Consider the following 22,550-nt stretch of genomic DNA (forward strand, 5'->3'; position numbering starts at 1 on the left):
TGGTTCTTTGGAAAAGATTCCAGCCTTAAGCCCGCGCGTTAAATAAAGAATCTCTTTTTCCTTCACTCCGTGGTCTCTCTGACTCTGGGTTCTGCAGAAGGCACACCTTCTGCAGAAGGCACACCTTGCAGATGGCAGGCACACCATCATGAGGATATGTAAACTGGCAGCCAGATGTAGAAATATCCTTTGCCAGATAAATTGATTCTGTCATGGGTGATTAGGCTCTCTATTGGTCAAAGTCACATTCACATTAAAGAAAGAAAAGGCATGGGGGATAAAACATTAAAGCCCAAAGTATTTTAATTCACACACACACACACACCCCTAGTAGGCCTTGAATAAATTTGGAACGACTAAGAGCAAACAGAATATATATATATGAGCAACAAAAGGACTGTGGACCATCATTGGCCATCCATGTGTTTATGGGATAAGGCATTCATCTGTGGCAGATGGTGAGTCTGCAGAGCTGCCAGCCGGCACCGTCTGGCTCCTGCCGCTGGGATGCAAATGGTGTCCGCGTAGCTCGCACCATTTGCGTCCCTATTCTTTGCAGTAATAGGCTACGTAAATCTTTATGTAGCCTATTACTACAAAGAACAGGGACGCAAATGGTGTAGTGGATGCCATTTGCATCTCTGCTTTAGCTGTGATAGGCTATGTAAATATTTATGTAGCCTATCATGGGCTACCATAGGGACGCAAATGGCGTCCCCTACTCAGGACGCCATTTGCGTCTGCAGCAGCCCAGCAGCAGCTGGATCCACCGCCGCTACTGCCAGAGCCGCAGCCGCAGCTTGAGCCGCAGCCAGGTAGGCTCCGTTTTGCGGGGCTTTCGCGGGGTGGAGGGTTGGGGAGCTCCGTTCCGCCACAGATTCCGGGAGGCCGAATTCACTTGAATTCGGCCCCCCTGGGATCTGTGGTGGAATTCTCTAACATCCCTATATTGTATATACTTTTATGATCACATTTTATTTCTCATATTTCCCATCCTAAACACTCTTGATCTTTATGGATAGGTCCTACCCGTTTCTGTTTGTAGTGAGTCCTGCCACCCTGGTTTTCAGAAGAGAAAGAAGGAAGTGGAGAAGTTTTGCTGCTATGATTGTAATCTATGTCCAGAAGGAAAGATTTCATTTGAAATAGGTAGGTGATGTGATGCATGAAATCTTCCAGCAAATAGGGTGAAAACTAGAGCTCCAACATATTTTTCAACCATTCTCTTTCAACTTGATAGAAAAGAAAATATTTCCATAAAGTAATTCAAAGGAGAGGACAATTTTAAAGAAATTCTTATGGGTTGGGTTCAGGGTTCATGTGCTGACTTTACTTATGATGCAACTCTGTTCACATCTTTCCCGTGTCTTTGTGCAATCCTCTCTCCAGCAGCCTGTAGCCTCCTCGGCTTACCACACTTGAATTAAAGCCCAGGGAAAGGCACCATAACACAATTCTTCTTATGGATCTCTTTTTTTCTTTTCTTTTATTAGTTTCATTTCATTTAGGAAGGGCCAGCAGCCTGGGGTATCCCTCTCTATACCACAATATCTTCTCACACTATCAACATCGTATGTGAAACTTCAAGAGAGGTCAGAACAGAAACAGTGATTCCAATGTGCAAATTATTCAGGGAAACTGGCTACCATTCACGTATGCCTCATCATTTTGATACCTCACCCTTTTTTTTCAGATGTGGATGACTGTTCTGCATGTCCAGAAGATCACTATCCAAACAAGGACCAAGACCGATGCATCCCCAAAGTTATAAGCTTTCTGTCCTATGAAGAAACATTGGGGAAAAGTTTAGTTTCAGTTGCTCTTTCTTTTTCCTTGATCACAGTCTTGGTGCTGCAGACATTAATCAATCACAGAAATACCCCCATAGTCAAAGCAAATAATAGACAGCTCTCGTACATGCTCCTTGTCTCCCTCCTGCTCTGCTTCCTCTCTTCTTTGCTATTCCTTGGCCAACCTGGGAAACTGACCTGCCTCCTCCAACAACCAGTATTTGGTTTGATCTTCTCAGTAGCTGTTTCTTGTGTGTTGGCCAAAACCATCACTGTGGTTGTAGCTTTCATGGCCACCAAACCCAGGTCCCGCTTGAGGAACTGGGTGGGGAAACGGTTGTCCAACTCCATTGTCCTTACTTGTTCTGCAATTCAAGCTGGCATTTGTGTTGTGTGGCTCAGAACCTCTCCATCCATCCCAGATTTAGACATGCACTCAATCACTGAAGAAATCATTGTGAAATGTAATGTAGGATCTGCCATCATGTTTTCTCTTGTCCTAAGCTACATGGGACTTCTGTCCCTCATCAGCTTCACTGTGGCTTTCATAGCCAGGAATTTGCCAGATGCTTTTAATGAAGCCAAGTTTATCACCTTCAGCATGCTGATGTTTTGCAGTGTTTGGTTGTCTTTTGTTCCAGCCTATGTAAGCACCAAGGGCAAATACATGGTAGGTGTGGAGATCTTCTCTATCTTGGCCTCCAGTGCTGGGTTATTATGCTGTATCTTTCTCCAAAATGTTATATTATTCTCTTCAAGCCTGAGCTGAACAACAGGTATAAGCTAATGAGGAGAAAAAAATAAGCATCACTCTGCTCAATTAGATGTATTACTTCTGTGTTGTCTAATACATTGAGGCAGTGGGCATACAGATAAGAGATAACAGATATCCCAGATCAAACCATCTTATTCACACATCACCTCTGTCTATCCTGAGAGGTAGGGGTAAGACATTAGGGGCACAATGCTATCCAGAGAGTTGGCAGCATCCAAACTTTGAAGATACAATGCAGGGCAGAAGGAGAATGGTAGCTCCGTGCTCCAGCAACCCTGCATTTCTGCTACACAGGCGATTTCACCCATCTAACAGTAGTCTTGGAAGGAGGCTGGGGTGGACATAGGAAATGGCATAAGGCAGTCACCTTGGTCTTCTCCCCCACCTGCCCCTGGGAGCACACCTTTTCTCTATCTCTGCACTCCATTTTGCAAGAGCATGGTGAGGTAGCCAGCACAGTTCTTTCCATGCAGGCTATGAGGGGGATGGGAGGAGCAGGGAGCATGGTTTCCTTTTCTGAGCTTGGAGCCCTGTCTCCAAGGTTGGAACCAGGAAACCAAACTTTTTTATCCCCACCTCTCCGACGCTGTCTAGTGGGCATAGCATTGCTCTCTAGGAGTTTTTTCATTAGCCTGTTTTGGAACAACTGCTGTTTCATTCTTCCTCCCCCAGAACTGGTTATGTCAGCAAGCATTTCTACTTGGCTGTGCCTGAGGGAACACAACTTCAGTCCAAGGTTCAACTACCATTTTGGCTCATCCCCTCCCCCAATTGTTGCTTCAGTGTTCTTTCCAGATCAAATATGTAACTTTGTTACCTTACAAACACATACCTGTATTTCCTTGCTGTCCTCTGCCTTCCACACCCCCCCCCCCATTTCCCTTTGTATCAGTCCAAGGATTGCAAATGGCTGGTGCAAATGGCTGTGGATTTTTTGAGCTCATTTTTTTAAAGTAAATAAATAAATACGGATTTTTCAAAATTCACTTTTCTTTTTTCATATCTCAGGAGGAATGAGCTGTATCTTTACAAAAAATCTAAATGCAGGAGAAACCAAAGCTAACAAATCCCTCTCCCTACCCCATATTTGTGGGAACAGTACATTGTGACTTTATGACTTGATGTGTTAATGTTCATGATACCAGTAAGAACTGGTTGAAGCTGATATAGTGCTAACTGGTATACAGATGGAGAAACCAACTATAGAAATAGCTCCATGTACCAGAGCAAAAATTTATTCTTACTATTTCATAAAAGGTGTTCCTTTGAAAATGAAAAAAAAATTCCTTTGTTTTTAATTATTTCCTGTATTTCGTCTTTTATTCATTTCATTTCATTTCATTTCTATACTGCCAAATAGCCAAAGCTCTCTGGGCAGTTCATAGAGAGATTCACACTACAATAATTCATGTTATTGTTAGTTTAATTCATAGTATAGTCAGGTGCCTCCTTGCTTGCCATAATCTTGCTCTTTTGAGATCTAAAAATTTCTGCCATTTATATAATGGTACACCCTTCATCTACCAAGTAATAACTGCTTCATAAAAGTCTTCATAATCATCTTCCATTCTGCATCTGACACTTTTCTTTGTGTAATAACTATAAATTCAAGCTGTCTCTATAATTGTACAGCCTTGCTGGACTTCCTGTGCAAAATTACCAGGACCCTGATGTTCACTGTGAAGAAAAGTCTAGAGTTGGATCTCTGCACGATCTCAACTCCTTTAGTGCAGTGATGATCTTGCTCACAGGAGATTTCAGGTCAGTAAATAATCCTGCTTTGGTCAAATCTGCAATCAAAAGTGAAACTAGCTGGAGGAAGCCAGAAAATCAGTTAAAGTGTAAGACTCCATCCTGCACGGTTGCTGATCATCATTTTGAAGGAATTCTTACATGCGAAGACAAAGCCTAACCCATATCCACAACTCCATCTTCCTAGGGGTGCACGAAAGTCACTTACCTGGTCTCACAGCTTTTCGCGGTGGGGGGGAGGTGCTTCGCTGCTCTCCCCACGAAGTTCAGGCCTGGGGGGAAGCTTCTCGCCTCGCCCGGCCGAAATTCAGGCCGGGGGGGAGGCGCCTCGCCTCGCCCGGCCGCGAAATAAAAAGTTAAAAAAAACACGCCCCCGTGATAGGCTACGTGACGATTAATGTAGCCTATGATGGCTAGATCTGCAAAGTCAGCCATGATAGGCTACGTAAATCATCACGTAGCCTATCACTTTTTTTTTTAAAGTGCGTACGCAAATGGCGGCCCCATAGGGAGCCACCATTCGCATTCCTTATTTGGTCGCTGTAGTCTACGTAAATCGTAAATCCGTGATAGGCTACGTGACGATTTACATAGCCTATCATGGCTGTCTTTGCAGATCTAGCCGTGATAGGCTACGTTAATCGTCACGTAGCCTATCACGGGGGCGTGTTTTTTTTTTTTAACTTTTTATTTTAATTCTCCACCATCCCTACATCTTCCTCTTCAATAGAGCTGGGTGAGTGAGAAGAAGATTGCTAGGTTGGTTATTACCCTCCACTTAAAGTCACCAAGTGGTTGAACTCTAAAAAGGGATGAATAAATATCTCCTAAAACTAACCTTTCTTTGACTGGACAAACTGCTTTCTGCACATTTACATTCATGGTTTCTGCTGTAGGAGTATTAGAATATATGAAATTTATACACACGGGTGCACATATTATAAACATATATATTAACCATATATGTGTGATAGGGCTGTGTACTGCCTCATTACAAAGCCCAAGTAACGAGGTAAAGTGGGCAGATTCGGACCAGCCTCTGGTGACACGAAGTGGATCAGAGCAAAGCCGAGGCGCCCCAAGGCGAATCGCCATGAAGCACCTCTTCCACCTCATATATTTGGAGCTCTACTTAATGCTTGTGGAGTCCAGACAGGCTTTCTCCAAAATGTTTCAACTTCTGAAATCTCACACGGAGGGGCAGGAGGTGGAGAAGGAGGAGAGAGCAGGGAGGGAGGAAGGGAGGAGGGGGAAGGTGAGCAGACAAGGGGGCAGGAAGGCGAGCGCAGGAGGAGGAGGGATTGTGCTTTGGCAAATAGGAACTCTCAGCCAGAACCGACACCAGCAGTCTCCAATCAGAGAGGGTAGTGGAGTAGGGGGGTATATACTTTGGGGAAAGGCTGTGTTCAGTTATTGCACTAGCTGTGTCTTTGGGAGAGGGCTGGTGAATAGTTAGTTAGATTATCTGGTGTGTGCATGCGTGCATGCGTTCCTTGCATTTCCGCCTTCTATTCCTTCATTCTCAATTGTCATTAGGCTTTCCTTGATATTTAAAAGGAAACAAACAGCTATGTTGTAGTGGGATCGTTCCCTTGCTCTTTGCTCGACCAGCCTCTTTGAGACAGTGTCTTTGCACCCCTTCCAGCCACCTTCTCCTATTTCTTTATTCCTCTCACTCATTTGTTATTTGTATTAGATATATTAATCTCTCCTTTCCATATTTTTTCAAACTAACAGCTTTTCCTTTCTCGTTGCTGCTACACTCCCCCCTCCCCCTCCATTCCTGTGTTTGTTTGTTTATGTCGCTTGTGGGCTCCAGAAAAGGCTGCGTTTGTTGTTTAAGGTCTACCCTGACTTCTGCTTTCTCCAATCTGTTTGCTTGTCATTTTTGTCTTTCAACTCTGTCTCTTCTAGATTTTTAAAAACCCAGTCTTATTTTAATTTTTAAAAACATACATTGAGTTCTGGGCTCACAAGGAGCCCCCCCCCCACTTTACAGTCATATTCAACCATTTAGTTTTGTCTTGCTTTCTAAACTCGTTTAAAAGACATATTATAGCAGCCTATGTGTGCAGTGTTTGGATTCCCGCGCCCTCCTGTGCTGAAGTCAACCATCTGTGTCCTCTCTATGTTGATCGTCCCAAAACAGACATTAAAGTTTTTTTAAAAAAACATATATTATTGTTTGCTCACGCTTGGCTCTTATCTTACCACCTCCACTGTTATCCTGTATTTCTTGAAGTTAACCTGCCTTCCATAAAAAAAGTGAAATACACTGTATATATATACATATAAATTAAATGTACCCATTATTGGCTTAGGTAGTTCTCCTTTACTTTTGCTCTTGTGTGTATGTGTCCGTGTGTCCGTGTGTGTGTGTGTGTGTGTGTGTGTCCATGCATGTGTGTTAAGTTGTTGTTCCACCAATCCTACATGTCCCAATTTCAAGACAGTGTTGAAAAAGCACTAAGCCCAAACTATTTATATTAATTACCTTCTTATTCCAATAACATTCTGCTGTGTGGCAAAGAAATCCAGTGCAAAATGAGGCATCTTTGGGGTGATGGCAGGGGCAGAGGTGGGTGAGGTGCTGCTGTTACTAGCAGCTAGGGATGTACAAAAGTCACCTACCTTTTCGAAGGGTGACATTCAAGGTGGGGGGGAGGCGCTCCGTCCCTCCCCCAAAAATTCTCTCTGGCCAGCTCCGCTCTGCAGACATTCTGTGGAGCCGCCGGCCGGGGATGCCCACAGCCGCATATCTGGCCACTTGGCAGCCTGCAGGGATGCAAATGGCGGCTGCCATAGCTGCTGCCATTTGTGTCCCTGTATTTTGCTGTGATAGGCTACGTAAATACTTACACAGTCAATCACAGCTTCCACAGGCATGCAAATGGTGGCCCTGCGTTAGCCGTCATAGGTTACGTAAGTATTTACGTAGCCTATCACGGCTATATGAAAGCAGACAACGCAGTGCAGATGGCAACAGGTAGGTGCTCCATCCGGGCCCATTTCGTGGGGTGGAGGGGTGGGGGGCTTTGTTCCACCACAGATTTCAGGGCTGACTGCACTGGCATTCGGCCTCACTGAGATCCGTGGCGGAATTATCTGACATCCCTAGTAGCAGCACCGTTAGGCAAGCTGTCTGTCCCCTAGTCCAGACAGTGCATCCCAGTGCAGTACGGCAGCGGAGTGCAGAGGCCAGGTGCAGTGCCCGGGGGTCAGTGTTTGAGGAGGCTGGTGTGGGCAGTGCAGTAGTCACACTCTTGACCAAGGAGGAGGAGCATCTCCTTCTGTAGTGGAAGAGGGGAGCCCACTGGTGGGCATTCGGTTAGAGGTGTCTGACATCCCCAGCATGGCGGAGGGGGAAGAGGAGGAGGTCCTCCAGGGTGTGTTGAAGGAGGAGCAGCAGGCAGAGGCTCCAACACGCAACTTGGTTCGTCCATCAGAAGTTAATAACGCAATTAAATGCTGGAATAATACAACAATACTATGAACAATACTGTCCAAGAGCCATTAAATGATTTGATTTGATTTTTTACCAGGGCTGTCAGGGAAGCTAAATGCCAGCACATTCGTCCCCCAAAAAAACCGACATGGAACGAAGCCCCTGCACCCCCATCCCACGAGCACTTATCTTCTTCCATCCATACTGCTGTGCGAATGGTGGCCATCCTGTGGCCACCATTTGCTTCCTCCTTCTTCTGCTGTGATAGGCAACGTAAATACTTACGTAGCCTATCATGGCTAACGCAGAGACACCATTTGTGTCCCTGCAGAGGCCATGATAGGCTACGTAAGTATTTACGTAGCCTACCACGGCAGGGGGGGAACCCCAGCGTACGCAAATGGCGGCAGCTACCACCATTTGTGTATGCTGGGTTTCTTTCCCCCCTGCCATGATAGGCTATGCAAGTATTTGCATAGCCTATCATGGAAGGGGGGGGGAACACAGCGTACACAAATGGCAGCGGCTACCACCATTTGTGTACGCTGGGGTTTTCCCTTTGCCATGTTAGGCTACATAAATTTTTACGTAGCCTATCACGGCTCACTGCAGGGATGCAAATGATGGTGGTATGACTAGGGATGTCAGAGAATTCCACCATGGATCTCGGGGAGGCCAAATGCCATCGCATTCCACCCCCCGAAATTGGTGGCGGAACGGTCTGTCCCCTCGGGACGGGACTTACCTTGGGCGGATCTTCCTGCCGGCGGCGGCTCCAGCGGTGGTTCTGTGGCGGCGGCGGCGGCAGCCGGTCTTCTGCCGCCCTTTCCATTAAAAAAAAAACAAAAACCAAGAAAACATGATACGCCACGTAAAGATTTACGTAGCCTATCATGGCTGATTAAAAACAAACAAAAAACAAACGCACGTATGCAAATGGCGGCACCCATGGGCACCACCATTTGTGTTCCTTATTTTGGCACGTCTTAGTCTACGTAAACATTTACATTTACTAAGTACATAACATACTTAGTCTACGTAAACGGCAAAAATAAGGGGAACACAAGTAGCATAGACGTTATGCTATTTGCGTTCCCCTTATTTTCACGGTCTTAGTCTACGTAAATGTTTATGTAGACTAAGACGTGCTAAAATAAGGAATGCAAATGGCGCCGCCATTTGCATACACACATTTTTTTTCTTTTAAATCAGCCGTGATAGGCTACGTAAACGTTTACGTAGACTAAGACCACGAAAATATGGGAAACGCATAAGGGGCTACGACTGCCGCCATTTGCGTCCCTGCTAGCCAGCGGCCGGATGTCTGGCCAATGGCAGAGCTGGCCGGCGGCTCCGCAGAATCCCTGCGGAGTGGAGCCAGCCACCCAGGATTCAGGGGGGAGTCACAGAGCGCCTCCCCTGGTGAGGATTCTGGGGGGAGGGATGGAGCACCTCCCCCCCCAGTGGAACCCGGCAGAGCCAGGTAAGCAGGGTTTCGTACACCCCTATTTTATACTGCACATAAACTCGCAAAGTGGTCAAATTCTTAAGAGAATTGAATAAATATTACCTCAAAGTGAACTTTCTCTGCCTGGAGAAACTGTTTTTTGTGTATTTGCATTCAGATTTTCTGCCATAGGAGTGTTATGGTATATGCAATTTAAACACATGTGTGAACATCCATGTGTTAGAAACGTACATATTAACCACATATGTGTGACACAGCATTAGCATTGTATAGGAATTTCAGTATTAGGCAAAGGTGATGAGAATCCTAGGGATGTACGAAAGTCACTTAACTTTTCACAGCTTTGATCCGCAGTGGGGGGAAGGAGCTCCATCCCTCCCCCCGGAATCATCCCTTGGCCAGCTCTGCGCTGTGGCACAACCACGGAGCCCCCAGCCAGGGCCATCCACAGCCGGAGTTCTGGCCACGGCCAGCTGCTGCACCCGCAAATGGCAGCCACCACAGCGGCCTCCATTTGCGTCCTGCCAGGCTGCCGTGACAGGCTGCATAAGCATTTACGTAGCCTATCACGGCAAAGAGCAGGGGCACAAACGGCGGATGCTATGCTTATTGTACTGCTGCTCTTACCATGATAGGCCACGTAAGTATTTACATAGCCTATTACAGTAAAGGCAGCCACGCAAATGGCATCGTTGCTGCCATTTGCGTGGCTGCCTTTACTGTGCATTCAGCCTCACTGAAATCTGTGGTGGAATACTCCGCCATCCTTAGAAAATCCTGCTAATACAGGTCTACAGTAGCTTAGCAAGGGCAGAGATTACGGTAAGGCATGGGTTGGAACATAATTTGGGCATCTTTCTGGATGTCACCTCACCCAGCCTTCCACGGGCTCTAAGGCTTTGCAAGGAGCACAGTTGGGAGGGGAAGTGGCATGGAGTGGAATCCCCACTGTGTCTTTGAGCAGTCGCCGCCAGCGGAGCTGAAACCGCCAGAGCTGAAGCCTCCAGAGCTGCTGCTGGAGCCACCGCCGCCCAGAAGATCCGCCCCAGGTAAGTCTTGTCCCAGGGGTGATCTGCGGGGGGGGGGTGGGGGGGCAGCCGTTCCACCACAGATTTGGGGGGCCGAGTGCAAGGGCATTCGGCCTCACCGAGAACTGTGGTGGAATTCTCTGACATCCCTAGTATCCATAAAACATTCTGGATGGTGCACTTGCTGTATCCATTTCAGACTTTGTGAAAACAAGAACCTTCAAGTCGGCATGGATATGAGTGACTTCATCTGAAAAATGTCGAGATAAAATGGCAAGCATTTGAGGTTCAAATGAAATTGAAGGGTTCAAGCTGTTGTATTCTATGCAGGGAGGAAGAAATCTGAAGATCCCCCTATTATGAATTACCAGGAATGCCCTCAGTCAGGGATGGGTGAGCTTTCTGGCCTTGAGGGCCAAAGGCACTGCAATGTGCTGGGTTACAAGGGTGTCCACATGTCCACACATATATCAATTCAACTGAATCTGTATGTTAAAATTTGCCTTTCTTGAATTGAAATCAGCTGATGGTATCCCCAGGCCAAATTCAAAGCCTCTTCCACTACCACCAATCCTGAATGAGATAGCTAGTTCCCCAATAAAAAAATGGTGATATCAGACATCAGGATCATATCTCTGTAGCAACATAAGCCTTCTCCTGCCAAGTCAAACATGGGGAATGCAGATTTGCTGAAGTTAAAAAAGAAAAGAAAAGTACATAAATAATAAAGTTGGTAGGATAAGTCATGATGTCTGGAAATTTTTTAAACCATTGGGATTTAGGACAGTATTTGACAAAGCTGAAAGTTTCTATTGAGTAGCACCCATGAGAGTATAATTTTGGAATACTAGTGTAACAAATAAAGGTTTGGGAGTTGGCTATATATACCCTGGGGTGGGACGGGGGACACAAAGAGGATGGTTCTACGTAAGCAAATAGGTTTCTTCATCAAGACAATCCCATTGGGAATAAGGCAAAATCTTCTACATTTGATTCCTTTCAGCATTTTGGACCAGGCTGCTCAAAAAAGCATATTCCAGAGAGAAATTAAATAGATGACTCCTCCTTCTTTCTTTTCCAGACACAGATGACTGTTTTCAATGCTCAGTCATCCAATGATCAGTATCCAAACAAGGACTGAGATGGATGGATCCCTAAAGTTATCAGCTTTCTTTCCTATGAAGAACCATTGGGGAGAAGTTTAGCTTCTGACACTCTTTTTCCCCGATCATAGCTTTGGTGCTGTGAACTTTTATTAAGAACAGAGATACCCCCATAGTCAAAGCCAACAACCGGGGCCTCACCTACACTCTCCTTATCTCTCTCCTGCTCTGCTTCCTCTCTTCTTTGTTCTTCCTTGGCAAGCCTGGCCAACTGAGCTGCCTTCTCCAACAACCAATGTTTGGTTTGATCTTCTCAGTGGTTTTTCTTGTGTGTTGCCGAAAACCATCACTGTGGTTGTCGCTTTCATGGCCACCAAGCCAGGGTCCAGCATGACAACAGGGTTGGGGAAAAGACTGGCCACCTATATTGTCCTTTCTTGCTCCCTCATTCAAGCTGGCATGTGTGTTGTGTGGCTCAGAACCTGTCCCCCATTCCCAGATTTAGACAAGCACTCAGTCACTGAAGAAATCACTGTGCAATTAGGGATGTACGAAAGTCACTTACCTGTTTGCGGATTATGTTGATGGTGGGGGGAAGGCGTTCCGTCCCTCCCCCACCCTGGAATCCTGGCTGGCTGGCTGTGCTCCGCAGCGATTCTGCGGAGCCGCTGCCCAGGTCCGCCAGCAGCCGGACATCCAGCCACTGGCTAGGAGGGACGCAAATGGCAGCGGCCGTAGCCACTGCTGTTTGCTTCCCTGCAGTCAGCCATGATAGGCTATGTAAATGTTTACGTAGCCTATCACAGCTGATTTGAAAACAACAACAACAACGCGCGTACGCAAATGGCGGCGCGTCTTAGTCTACGTAAACATTTACGTAGACTAAGACGGCGAAAATAAGGGGAACACAAATAGCGTAGCATCTACGCTATTTGCATTCCCCTTATTTTCGCCGTCTTAGTCTACGTAAATGTTTACGTAGACTAAGACATGCCAAAATAAGGAACGCAAATGGCGGCGGCCAATGCAACCACCATTTGCGTACGCGCTTTTTTTTTTTTTAAGTCAGCCATGATAGGCTACGTAAACAATTATGTAGCCTATCACAGTGTTTTTTTTTTTTTTAAATCTAGCCATGATAGGCTACGTAAATCTTTATGTAGCCTATCACGTTTTTTTGTTTTTGTTTTTTGACCTGGAAATGGCAGCGGTGGCAGATGGTCAGAAGACCGGGTGCTGGAGCCGCCACTGCCAAACCGCTTCCGGAGCCACTGCTGGAGCCACCGCTGCCAGGAAGATCTGCCCAAGGTAAGTCCTGTCCCAGGGGGGTGGGCCATTCCGCCACCGATTTTGGGGGGCTGAATGCGCTGGCATTCGGCCTCCCTCCAATCCGTGGCGGAACTTTCGTACACCCCTATGTGCAATGCAATGTTGGGTCTGTCTTCATGTTTTCTCTTGTCCTGGGCTACATGGGACTTCTGTCCATCCTTAGCTTCTCGGTGGCTTTCCTTGCCAGGAAGTTGCCTGACAGTTTTAATGAAGCCACGTTTATCACTTTCAGCATGCTGATATGTTTGGTTGTCTTTTGTTCCTGCCTACCTAAGCACCAAGGGCAAATACATGGTAGCTGTGGAGATCTTCTCCATAGTAGCCTCCAGTGCTGGATTGTTAGGCTATATCTTTCCACCCAAATGTTACATTATTCTCATCAAGTCTGAGATGAACAGCAGGGAGCAGCTAATAAGGAGAAAAAAATAAAGCATCAACCTGCTCAATTAAATGTGTTACTTTCAACACATGGAGATAGTGTGGTTACTCTTCAGGGCTATGAGGTGGAGATTCCAGACATACCAGTCCTGCCCATCTTCTTCATATGTCATTCTTGCGTGTCTTCCAAAGGAAAGGTAAGACATCAATCCATTTCCTTTCCCCTGCCATTTCAATTGGATGAAGTTTCATTTCAATTCTCGTCCCCCAGAACCATGTCTTGCAGCCCTCAATTGCATCGGGTCATGAAGCTCTCTCCAATCGGTCCACTGGGATCAACTCTCATTTTGAATCCTCCTCTTCCTTAACTCTCTCTTCAGTGCCCATTCCCGATGACCACCAACAGATAATAATTAACTTTCAGACTCTGTACCTGCCTTCCCTGCTTTCTTGCCCTTTTCCTTTGGATTGCATGCATTTGCTTGTTCAAATGGGAGTGAACTATCTGTCAGCTCAGTTTTTGATAAGAATGTACCAGATTATCAAAAGTGTTCATGTTCTGGATGGAATGAATCTGATGCACTCCTTTAGAAGTCTTGGAATAAAAAAAAAATCCTGCTATTTATTTAATTGTTCATCCTTCTTACAGCAAAGAACAACCACACTAAGACAGGGAAGGGAACTACACTTGGGTGAGGGGGCCAGATGGACCCCCATCCCTGGTGTGTGTAACACGATGTTATGTGCAGTTCCCATCTCATTTGGCAGGGGGAGTGATGCACAATGAAATCTCCACTGTTACAACCCATTTAGGGATGGGCGAATGTCTCTTACCTGTCTTCGAAGCTTGCTTCGCGGTGGGGGGGAGGCGCTTTGCTTCTTCCCCCGAAGTTCATGCGAGGGGGGGAGGTGCCCCGCCTCACCTGGCCGAAATTCAGGCCGGGGGGGGAGGCGCCCCATCCCTCGCCAGCGAAATTCAGGCTAGGTAGAAGCGCCCCGTCTACCTGGCCACGAAAAAAAAGTAAAAAACCTTTATCATTATTATATATATCATTATTATATATATCATTGATATCATTATTATCAAACATTATTTTGATGTCCAAATCCAAAATAGCGTTGCCCTTATTTTCACCATAGTCTACGTAAATCTTTAAGTAGACTACAGCAACCAAATACTGCCGCCGCTGCCATTACAAGTGAAGTAAAAAAAAAACACAACACCCCCGTGATAGGCTACGTGACGATTTATGTAGCCTATCATGGCTAGATTTCCAAAGTCAGCCATGATAGGCTACGTAAATCGTCACGTAGCCTATCACGGGTGACTTTGAAAAAAAAAAGCGCATACGCAAATAGCGTACGCTATTTGCGTTGCCCTTATTTTCGCCGTAGTCTACGTAAATCTTTATGTAGACTACACGGACCAAATAAGGAACGCAAATGGCGGTGCCCCATCGGGGCCGCCATTTGTGTATGCGCTTTTTTTCCCCCCAAAGTCACCCGTGATAGCCTACATAACGATTAACGTAACCTATCATGGCTGACTTTGGAGATCTAGCCATGATAGGCTTCATTAACCGTTACATAGCCTATCACGGGGGTGTTTTTTTTTTTTACTTCACTTGTAATGGCAGCGGCGGCAGTATTTGGTTGCTGTAGTCTACTTAAAGATTTACGTAGACTATGGCGAAAATAAGGGCAACACTCTTTTGGATTTGGACATCAAAATAATGTTTTATTTTGATAGCGTTGCCCTTATTTTCGCCGTAGTCTACGTAATCTTTACGTAGACTACAGCGACCAAATAAGGAACGTGAATGGCGGCTCCCTATGGGGGCCGCCATTATCCGTACGTGCTTTTTTTTTTTTTTAAAGTCACCCGTGATAGGCTACGTGACGATTTACATAGCCTATCACGGCTGACTTTGCAAATCTAGCTGTGATAGGCTACGCTAATCGTTACGTAGCCTATCACGGGGGCCTTTTTTTTTTCTTTTATTGGAAAGACGGAGGCAGCAGCCGGTCAAAAGACCGGCTGCTGCTCCCGCCCCGGACGAAGACCCGACGAACCGCCGGCCGGACCCGCCGCCAGGAGGGACATTCGCCAAAGGTAAGTCCCATACCGGGGGGGTGCGGGGGCGGGGGGGTGGAGAATTTCTCCCTGGGGCCGAACACATTGGCGCTCGGCCCCCTCAAGTTTTGGGGAGAAATTCTCCACCATCCCTAGCTTTTAAGTATTTCTCGGGGAACCAACACATGGTAAAAGTAATATTTGCCATGTCCCAGAAAGTTCTAGCAGATGCTTGCATGTACCATGTTCTGCATCTTCCATACCAAGTGATCACTTTTTAAAAAAAGAAAGTTCTGTATCAGCTAACGTTAAAAAAATGTTTCCAATATCTCCTACTGTAAACATTCTTCGTCTTTATGGATAGGTCCTGCCCCTTTCTCTCTGTAGTGACTCCTGCCAGCCTGGATCTCAGAAGAGAAAGAAGGAAGGTGAGAAATTCTGTTGCTATGATTGTAATCTGTGTCCAGAAGGGAAGATTTCAAACCAGACGGGTAGGTGATGTGATGCATGAAATGTTACCCCAGTTAGGGTTCATACTATACTACCATTTTTGAACTTCTAGATTTCCTAGTCCACATGCAACCACTTGGTAAGGGTCAGGGCTATATATGTATCATCGTGTCCATTTGCTAGAACTCCTGATTGTCATCTGAGCTCAGTAGTAGACCATTTATTTATTTGTTTGTTTGTTTGTTTGTTTTTCATACAGAAGGTCCCAGGTTCAATTCCTGCCATCTCCAGGTAGGCCTGGAAAAACACCCATCTGAAACCCTGGACAGCTGCTTCCAGTCACTGTTGACAATTCTGGGCTAAATGGACCAATGGCCTGACAGGATATAAGCCAGCTTCCTAAGATCCAAAGATCCAGCTGATGTCCAAATATCAGTTAAGACTTTCCACATTTGGGAAAGAACGTCTGATGGATGTTAACCATCCATTCTTCTAGGTTGTATCAATGTTTGTAGTCAGATCATCAAATAGCCAGTTATGTAGACACTAAATATTTGATTAATATGCTCTGATTTCTTAGAAGTTTATTATAAGAAATCAACATTGCATTTATTACAATTTATTCAGTTCAGATATTACTAGGCTGCCTTTCAAGGTGAGAGCCCTCCCAAGGGTCGGCTCCAACAGAAGACAACCCCCCCCACACACACACACATAATTGCACCTACAACCCAGAACAGTCTGATAAAACTTAGTCAGGGAATGCCAGGGAACACAAGTAAGTCTTCAGGGATTTCCTGAAAGCCTGCACTATTGGGGTGGGATGGACAGTTGATGCTGACCCAAGATCAAAAGCCAAGATCTGTCCTGTCCAGACCTGATTACATCAGATCTGTCCTGTCCAGATAATAAAACATAGAATAATAAAATGACAGGATAATGTGTCCCATACAGATCATAAAGGACAGGATAAGGAAGGCAAGATCTGTCTTGTAGAGGTAGGGCAACAGATGGCCTACCTGCCCAAGAAGGATTAAGCATTGTCCTGGGTCCTGTTTCCACAACAATGGAAGGAGAAGGACAGAGTGGCTTACTTGCATTCTTCGAGGAGCCACTTTTGGTCCTGGCAAGGCTCGTTACGTAGCCTATCACGGGTGACTTTGAAAAAAAAGAGAAAAAAGCGTGTACGCAAATGGCGGCTACCATGAGCGCCGCCATTTGCGTTCCTTAATTGGTCCCGGTAGTCTACGTAAAGATTTAAGTAGACTATGGCGAAAATAAGGGCAATGCAAATAGCTTTGGAAATCTAGCCATGATAGGCTACATTAATCGTTACATAGCCTATCACGGTTTTTTTTTTTTAAACTTTACTTTGTAATGGCGGTGGTGGCAGCCAGTCGGAAGACTGGCTGCCGCCCCCGCTGAAAAGCCGATGAACCGCCGCCGGGACCCGCCACCGGGAGGGACATTCACCAAAGGTAAGTCCCATCCCAGGGGGGTGGGGGGGTGGAGAATTTCACCACCGATTTCGGGGGGCCAAATACGTTGGCACTCAGCCCCCCAAAGATTCGGGGAGAAATTCTCCACCATCCCTAGTCATGCCTGACCCTAACATCAGCTGGGATAAACCATCAGATGAAGAACTCAACCTGGCAGATTGTACCCTCCATGTGGGCCCTCCTGATGATAGGGAGACCCAAAGCACGTCTGACATCTGGGGAGAAGATTCACGGGGGCCCTTCTACAGCAGTGGATTCCGACGGAACTCAAGATGGCACTCCTGAGGCACTATTCCTCACAAATGGTAACAGAGGAAAACAACAACAATAACAACAACAACAACAATAACATCTACAACAACAACAACAACAACAACAACAACAACGGAATTTCCACCCTGTCCTCAAGTGCATTGACACCAGAAGGTGGAGGCACAGGCTGGCATGCAGACATGAAGGGTGAGCCTCAATGATCATAGTTGCTTGACTCCTCCTGAGTAAAGGTCTACTGAGGAGTAAAGTTATGCTTCCTGAGTAAAACTTCTACCAGAATCAGGAGGACTTGGTGCTGTCTCTTTGGGAGGGGCTCTGGAAGCTCTGGCTATATCAGCTCTCATTTGGGTCTTGAGAGCTGCTGAGGGGGGGCAGGACACTTAGCATGAGCTCCAGTGCCATAAACCCTTGTTTCCATCACCTTGCTCCTTGACGGAACCTCCATTCCACTGACCTTTGGACCTCTGCTTGACTCTGCTTCTTGGCACCCCTTCTCTCTTGCTGGGAATACTGTGACCATTGGCTCTTTACTGACTACTCCTACCTTGCATTGTGCTCTTCCTGGACTGGTGCCTCTGTGCTTGACCCTGGGCCTCTTGCATTGCTCTTGGATTTAGCCCTCAAATTGCCCTAAAACTGGGTCTCTTCCAGGCAAAGAAGAACACTACTCAAGAATTGTTAGTTTGTCACTGGACGGTAGTTATCCAGAACCAGAGGATCAACATTTGATTCCTTCAACATGGGCTTCAACACTGCTTCCTTCAATGCTGCAGGGAACTCAATGCCCCCCAGGAGGAATTGGCCAACTCACAGGTCTAAGTATCCAGCCCAGCTCCAGAGTATTTCACAAACTAGGGTGGAGAGGAATCCATAGAGCATGATGTTGGCCTAAGTCCTCAAAGCAATTTCTCCTTGTCCATAGGTTGCACAAGCCAAAAGTTATCCATAAAACAGCTAGATGGTGCACTTCCATATCTGTTTCAGACTTTGTGAAAACAAGAACCTCCAAGTCGGCATGGATATGAGTGACTTCATCTGCAAAATGTTGAGATAAAATGGCAGGCCTTTGAGGGCTCAAGTTGTTGTATTCTATGCAGGGAGGAAGAATCCTGAAGATCCCCCTATTATGAATGACCAGGAATGGCCTCAGTCAGGGATGGGTGAGCTTTCTGGCCTTGAGGGCCACAGGCACTGCAATGTGGTGGGTTACAAGTGTGTCCACATGTCCACACATATTCTTCCCTCCACCAACACACATCTCAATGCAAATGAAACTGCATGTTGAAATGTGCCTTTCTTGAGTTGAAATCAGCTGATGGTATCCACAGGTCAAGTTTAAAGCTTCTTCCACTACCACTGATCCTGACTGAGATAGCTAGTTCCCAAATACAAAACAGTGATATCAGACAGCGGGATCATATCTCTGTAGCAAAATAAGCCTTCTCCTGAAAGTCAAACATGGGGAATGCAGATTTGCTGATGTTAAAAAAGAAAAGAAAAGTACATAAATAATAAAGTTGGTAGGGTGAGTCATGATGTTTTTTAAACCATTGGGATGTAGAACATTATTTGAAAAAGCTGAAAGTTTCTAATGAGTAGCACTCATGAGAGTATAATTTTGGAGTACTAGTGTAACAAATAAAGGTTTGGGAGTTGGCCATATACACCCTGGGGTGGGACAGGGGAGACAAAGAGGATGGGTATACATGAGCAAATTGGTTTCTTCCTCAAGATGATCCCATTGGGAATAAGGCAAAATCCTATTACATTTGATTCCTTTCAGCATTTTGGACAAGGCTGTTCAAAAAAGCATATTCCAGAGAGAAATAAAATAGATGACTCCTCCTTCTTCCTTTTCCAGGCAAAGATGACTGTTTTCAATGCTCAGAAGATCAGTATCCAAACAAGGACCGAGAGCGATGCTTCCCTAAAGTTATCAGCTTTCTGTCCTATGAAGAACCATTGGGGAGAAGTTTAGCTGCTGTTGCTCTTTCTTTTTCCCTGATCAAAGCTTTGGTGCTGCAAACTTTTATTAAGCACAGAAATACCCCCATAGTCAAAGCCAACAACCAGGGCCTCACCTACACTCTCCTTATCTCTCTCCTGCTCTGCTTCCTCTCTTCTTTGTACTTCCTTGGCAAGCCTGGCCAACTGAGCTGCCCTCTCCAACCACCAATGTTTGCTATTATCTTCTCCATGGCTGTTTCTTGTGTCTTGGCCAAAACCATCACTGTGGTTGTTGCTTTCATGGCCACCAAGCCAGGGTCCAGCATAAGGAGGTGGGTTGGAAAAAGGCTGGCCACCTCCATTGTCCTGTCTTGCTCCCTCTTTCAAGCTGGCATTTGTGTTGTGTGGCTCAGAACCTCTCCCCCATTCCCAGATTTAGACATGCACTCAGTGATGGAGGAGATCATTGTGCAATGTAATGCAGGGTCTGCCCTCATGTTTTCTCTTGTCCTGGCTACATTGGATTTCTGTCCATCATTAGCTTTCTGGTGGCTTTCCTTGCCAGGAAGTTGCCTGACAGTTTTAATGAAGCCAGGTTTATCACTTTCAGCATGCTGATGTTTTGCAGCATTTGGCTGTCTTTTGTTCCTGCCTACCTAAGCACCAATGGCAAATACATGGTAGCTGTGGAGATCTTCTCTATCATAGCTTCTAGTGCTGGGGTGTTAGGCTGTATCTTCCCCCCCAAATGTGACATTATTCTCTTCAAGCCTGAGCTGAACAACAGGGAGCAGCTAATGAGGAGAAAGCATTAAAGCATAGGGATGGCGGAGAGTTTCTCCCCGAATCTTCGGGGGGCTGAGTGCCAACGCATTCAGACCCCGAAATTGGTGGTTGAATTCTCTGCCACCCCCCGGGATGGGACTAACCGGGGCCAAATGTCCCTCCTGGAGTTGGGTCCCGGCGGCGGTTCTTCGGCTTTTCATCAGGGGTGGGGCCGGCAGCCAGTCTTCCGACCGGCTGCCACCACCGCCATTACAAAGTAAAGTTTTTTTAAAAAAACAAACCCCGTGATAGGCTACGTAACGATTAACGTAGCCTATCACGGCTAGATTTCCAAAGTCAGCCGTGATAGGCTACGTTAATTGTTACGTAGCCTATCACGGGTGACTTAGAAAAAAAAATGCGCGTACGCAAATGGCGGCGCCCATAGGGTGCCACCATTTGCATTCTTTATTTGGTCTTGGTACTCTATGTAAAGATTTACGTAGACTACATCGAAAATAAGGGCAATGCTATTTGCGCTGGAGCGACTGCAACTTTATACTAGTATTTACATAGCCCATCACGGCAGCCTGGCTTGGTGGAAATGGCGGCAGCTATGGCGGCCACCATTTGCATCCGCAGCAGCCCATCCGTGGCTGGAACTCCGGCTGCGGACGGCCGTGGCCAGCTGCTCCGCAGAGCCGCCACGGAGCAGAGCCAGCCGGGCAGGATTCCAGGGGGGAGAACCGGACCCCCCCATCGAGGATTCCGGGGGGAGGGACGGAGCGCCTCCCCCCCCACCGTGAATCACATCCACAAAAAGGTAAGGACTTTTGTACATCCCTACTCTGGACATCATTCCTGATTTTATCCATGTCTCTCTGTAGTGTAGCATGTGGCTCTAACTTGACAAGGTCAATTCAGACAGCGATGTGTATCTCTGCCTCTGGAGCCCAGTTCACACACCCTCATAACAGTGCGCCTCCCATGATGATTAAATACCATTGAATCCACACCTGATTAAAACTCCTGTCCCAAATAATGGTGTCCTCATTAATGCTGAATGCTTTTCCTTCAACGGCATTGGGATTTACCCATCCAACTTTCACTTTAAGGAAGGACTTGTTTGGGAATGTGACAAAGTTTGTTATTTCGAATCCACCTTCCATTTCCCCATGATCATTCAAAAAGACTCTTTCTCCAGCAGAGTTGTTAAAGGAAATGCCTTGAAGAAATGAGTGGTGCTAGTTGGAAAAGAAAGGAAAACAGAATAAAGCCTTATTGATGTTTTCACGCAGAAAACCAAAATACCTTTCCTTGCTGATCTGTGGTTGTGTCCAGATTGACACGCAGAGCACACTTACTGAAATTAATGGGAAACATTAGACATGACTAATGTAATGATTTCACTGTGTCTATTCAAAGCATGTCTAGGGCTGGATCCCAAACATTGTTGTGTATGCAATCTCACCTAAAAAAAATAAGAAGATTTTTTTGTGACCTACTAATGAAAATTTACTGCGTCTTTCAGTGTTGGCTGCAAGAATAGAGAAATGTGAACCAATATACAGGGATGTCGGAGAATTTCTACAATAATCTCTGGGGGGCCAAATGCCAATGCATTCGGCCCCCGGAAATCGGTGGAGAAATGGTCCGCCAGCCCCCTCACCCCCCTGCGATGGGACTTTGGTGAATGTCCTCGCGGCGGCGGGTCCTGACGGGGGTTCGGCAGGGGTCTTCTGACCGGCTGCAGCCGCCACCATTTCCAAGTGAAAAAAAACAACAACCAACAAACGTGATAGGCTACGTAAAGATTTACATAGCCTTTCACAGCTAGATTTTCAAAATACACCATGATAGGCTACGTAAAGGTTCACGTAGCCTATCACGGTTGACTTTGGGGGGAAAAAAAGCGCGTACGCAAATGGCGGCGCCCATGGGTGCCGCCATTTGCTTTCCTTATTTTGGAATGTCTTAGTCTATGTAAACATTTACGTAGACTAAGATGGCAAAAATAAGGGGAACTCCATTTGTGTTGCCCTTATTTTCGCTGTAGTCTACATAAATACTTACATAGTCTACCCATGCCAAAATAAGGAACGCAAATGGCGGCACCCATGGGCGCCGCCATTTGCATACGAGCATTTTTTTTTAAAGTCACCCGTGATAAGCTACGTAACGATTAATGTAGCCTATCATGGCTGACTTTGGAAATCTAGCCGTGATAGGCTAAGTTAATCATTACGTAGCCTGTCACGGATTCCCCCCCCCACTTTTTCTTTTGCGGCCAGGGAGATGGGGTGCGTCTCCCCGGCCTGAATTTCGGGTGGGCAAGGCGGGGCGCCTCCCCCCACGGCCTGAATTTCGGCCGGGCGAGGCGGGGCGCCTCCCCCCGTCCTGAATTTCGGGTGGAGAAGCGAAGCACCTCCCCCCCCATGAATCATACCTGAGAAAAGGTAAGTGACTTTCGTACA

The 22,550-nt window shown here is 46.3% G+C and overlaps 1 protein-coding gene across 1 annotated transcript; it reads left to right on the forward strand.

Annotated features, from left to right (window-relative positions):
• The first annotated feature begins 148 nt into the window (after positions 1-148).
• On the forward strand, positions 149-20,126 carry LOC146342849 (vomeronasal type-2 receptor 26-like). The gene is made up of 3 exons (XM_084808036.1): positions 149-158; positions 1,694-2,464; positions 19,996-20,126. Exons 1-3 carry the CDS (start codon positions 149-151, stop codon positions 20,124-20,126), a joined length of 912 nt encoding a protein of 303 aa, XP_084664162.1.
• Positions 20,127-22,550: the final 2,424 nt, after the last annotated feature.

This window comes from Heloderma suspectum, chromosome 6 (assembly GCF_057233095.1).
Source record: "Heloderma suspectum isolate Gila_16-S chromosome 6, 16-S_ref, whole genome shotgun sequence".
Lineage (NCBI taxonomy): Eukaryota > Metazoa > Chordata > Lepidosauria > Squamata > Helodermatidae > Heloderma > Heloderma suspectum.

Bases quoted from the DNA above. Each gene is read 5' to 3' on its own strand.
- LOC146342849 (XM_084808036.1), top strand. The intron at 2,465-19,995 runs GTGTGGAGATCT...AATACATGGTAG, and splicing joins CAAGGGCAAATACATGGTAG to CTGTGGAGATCTTCTCTATC.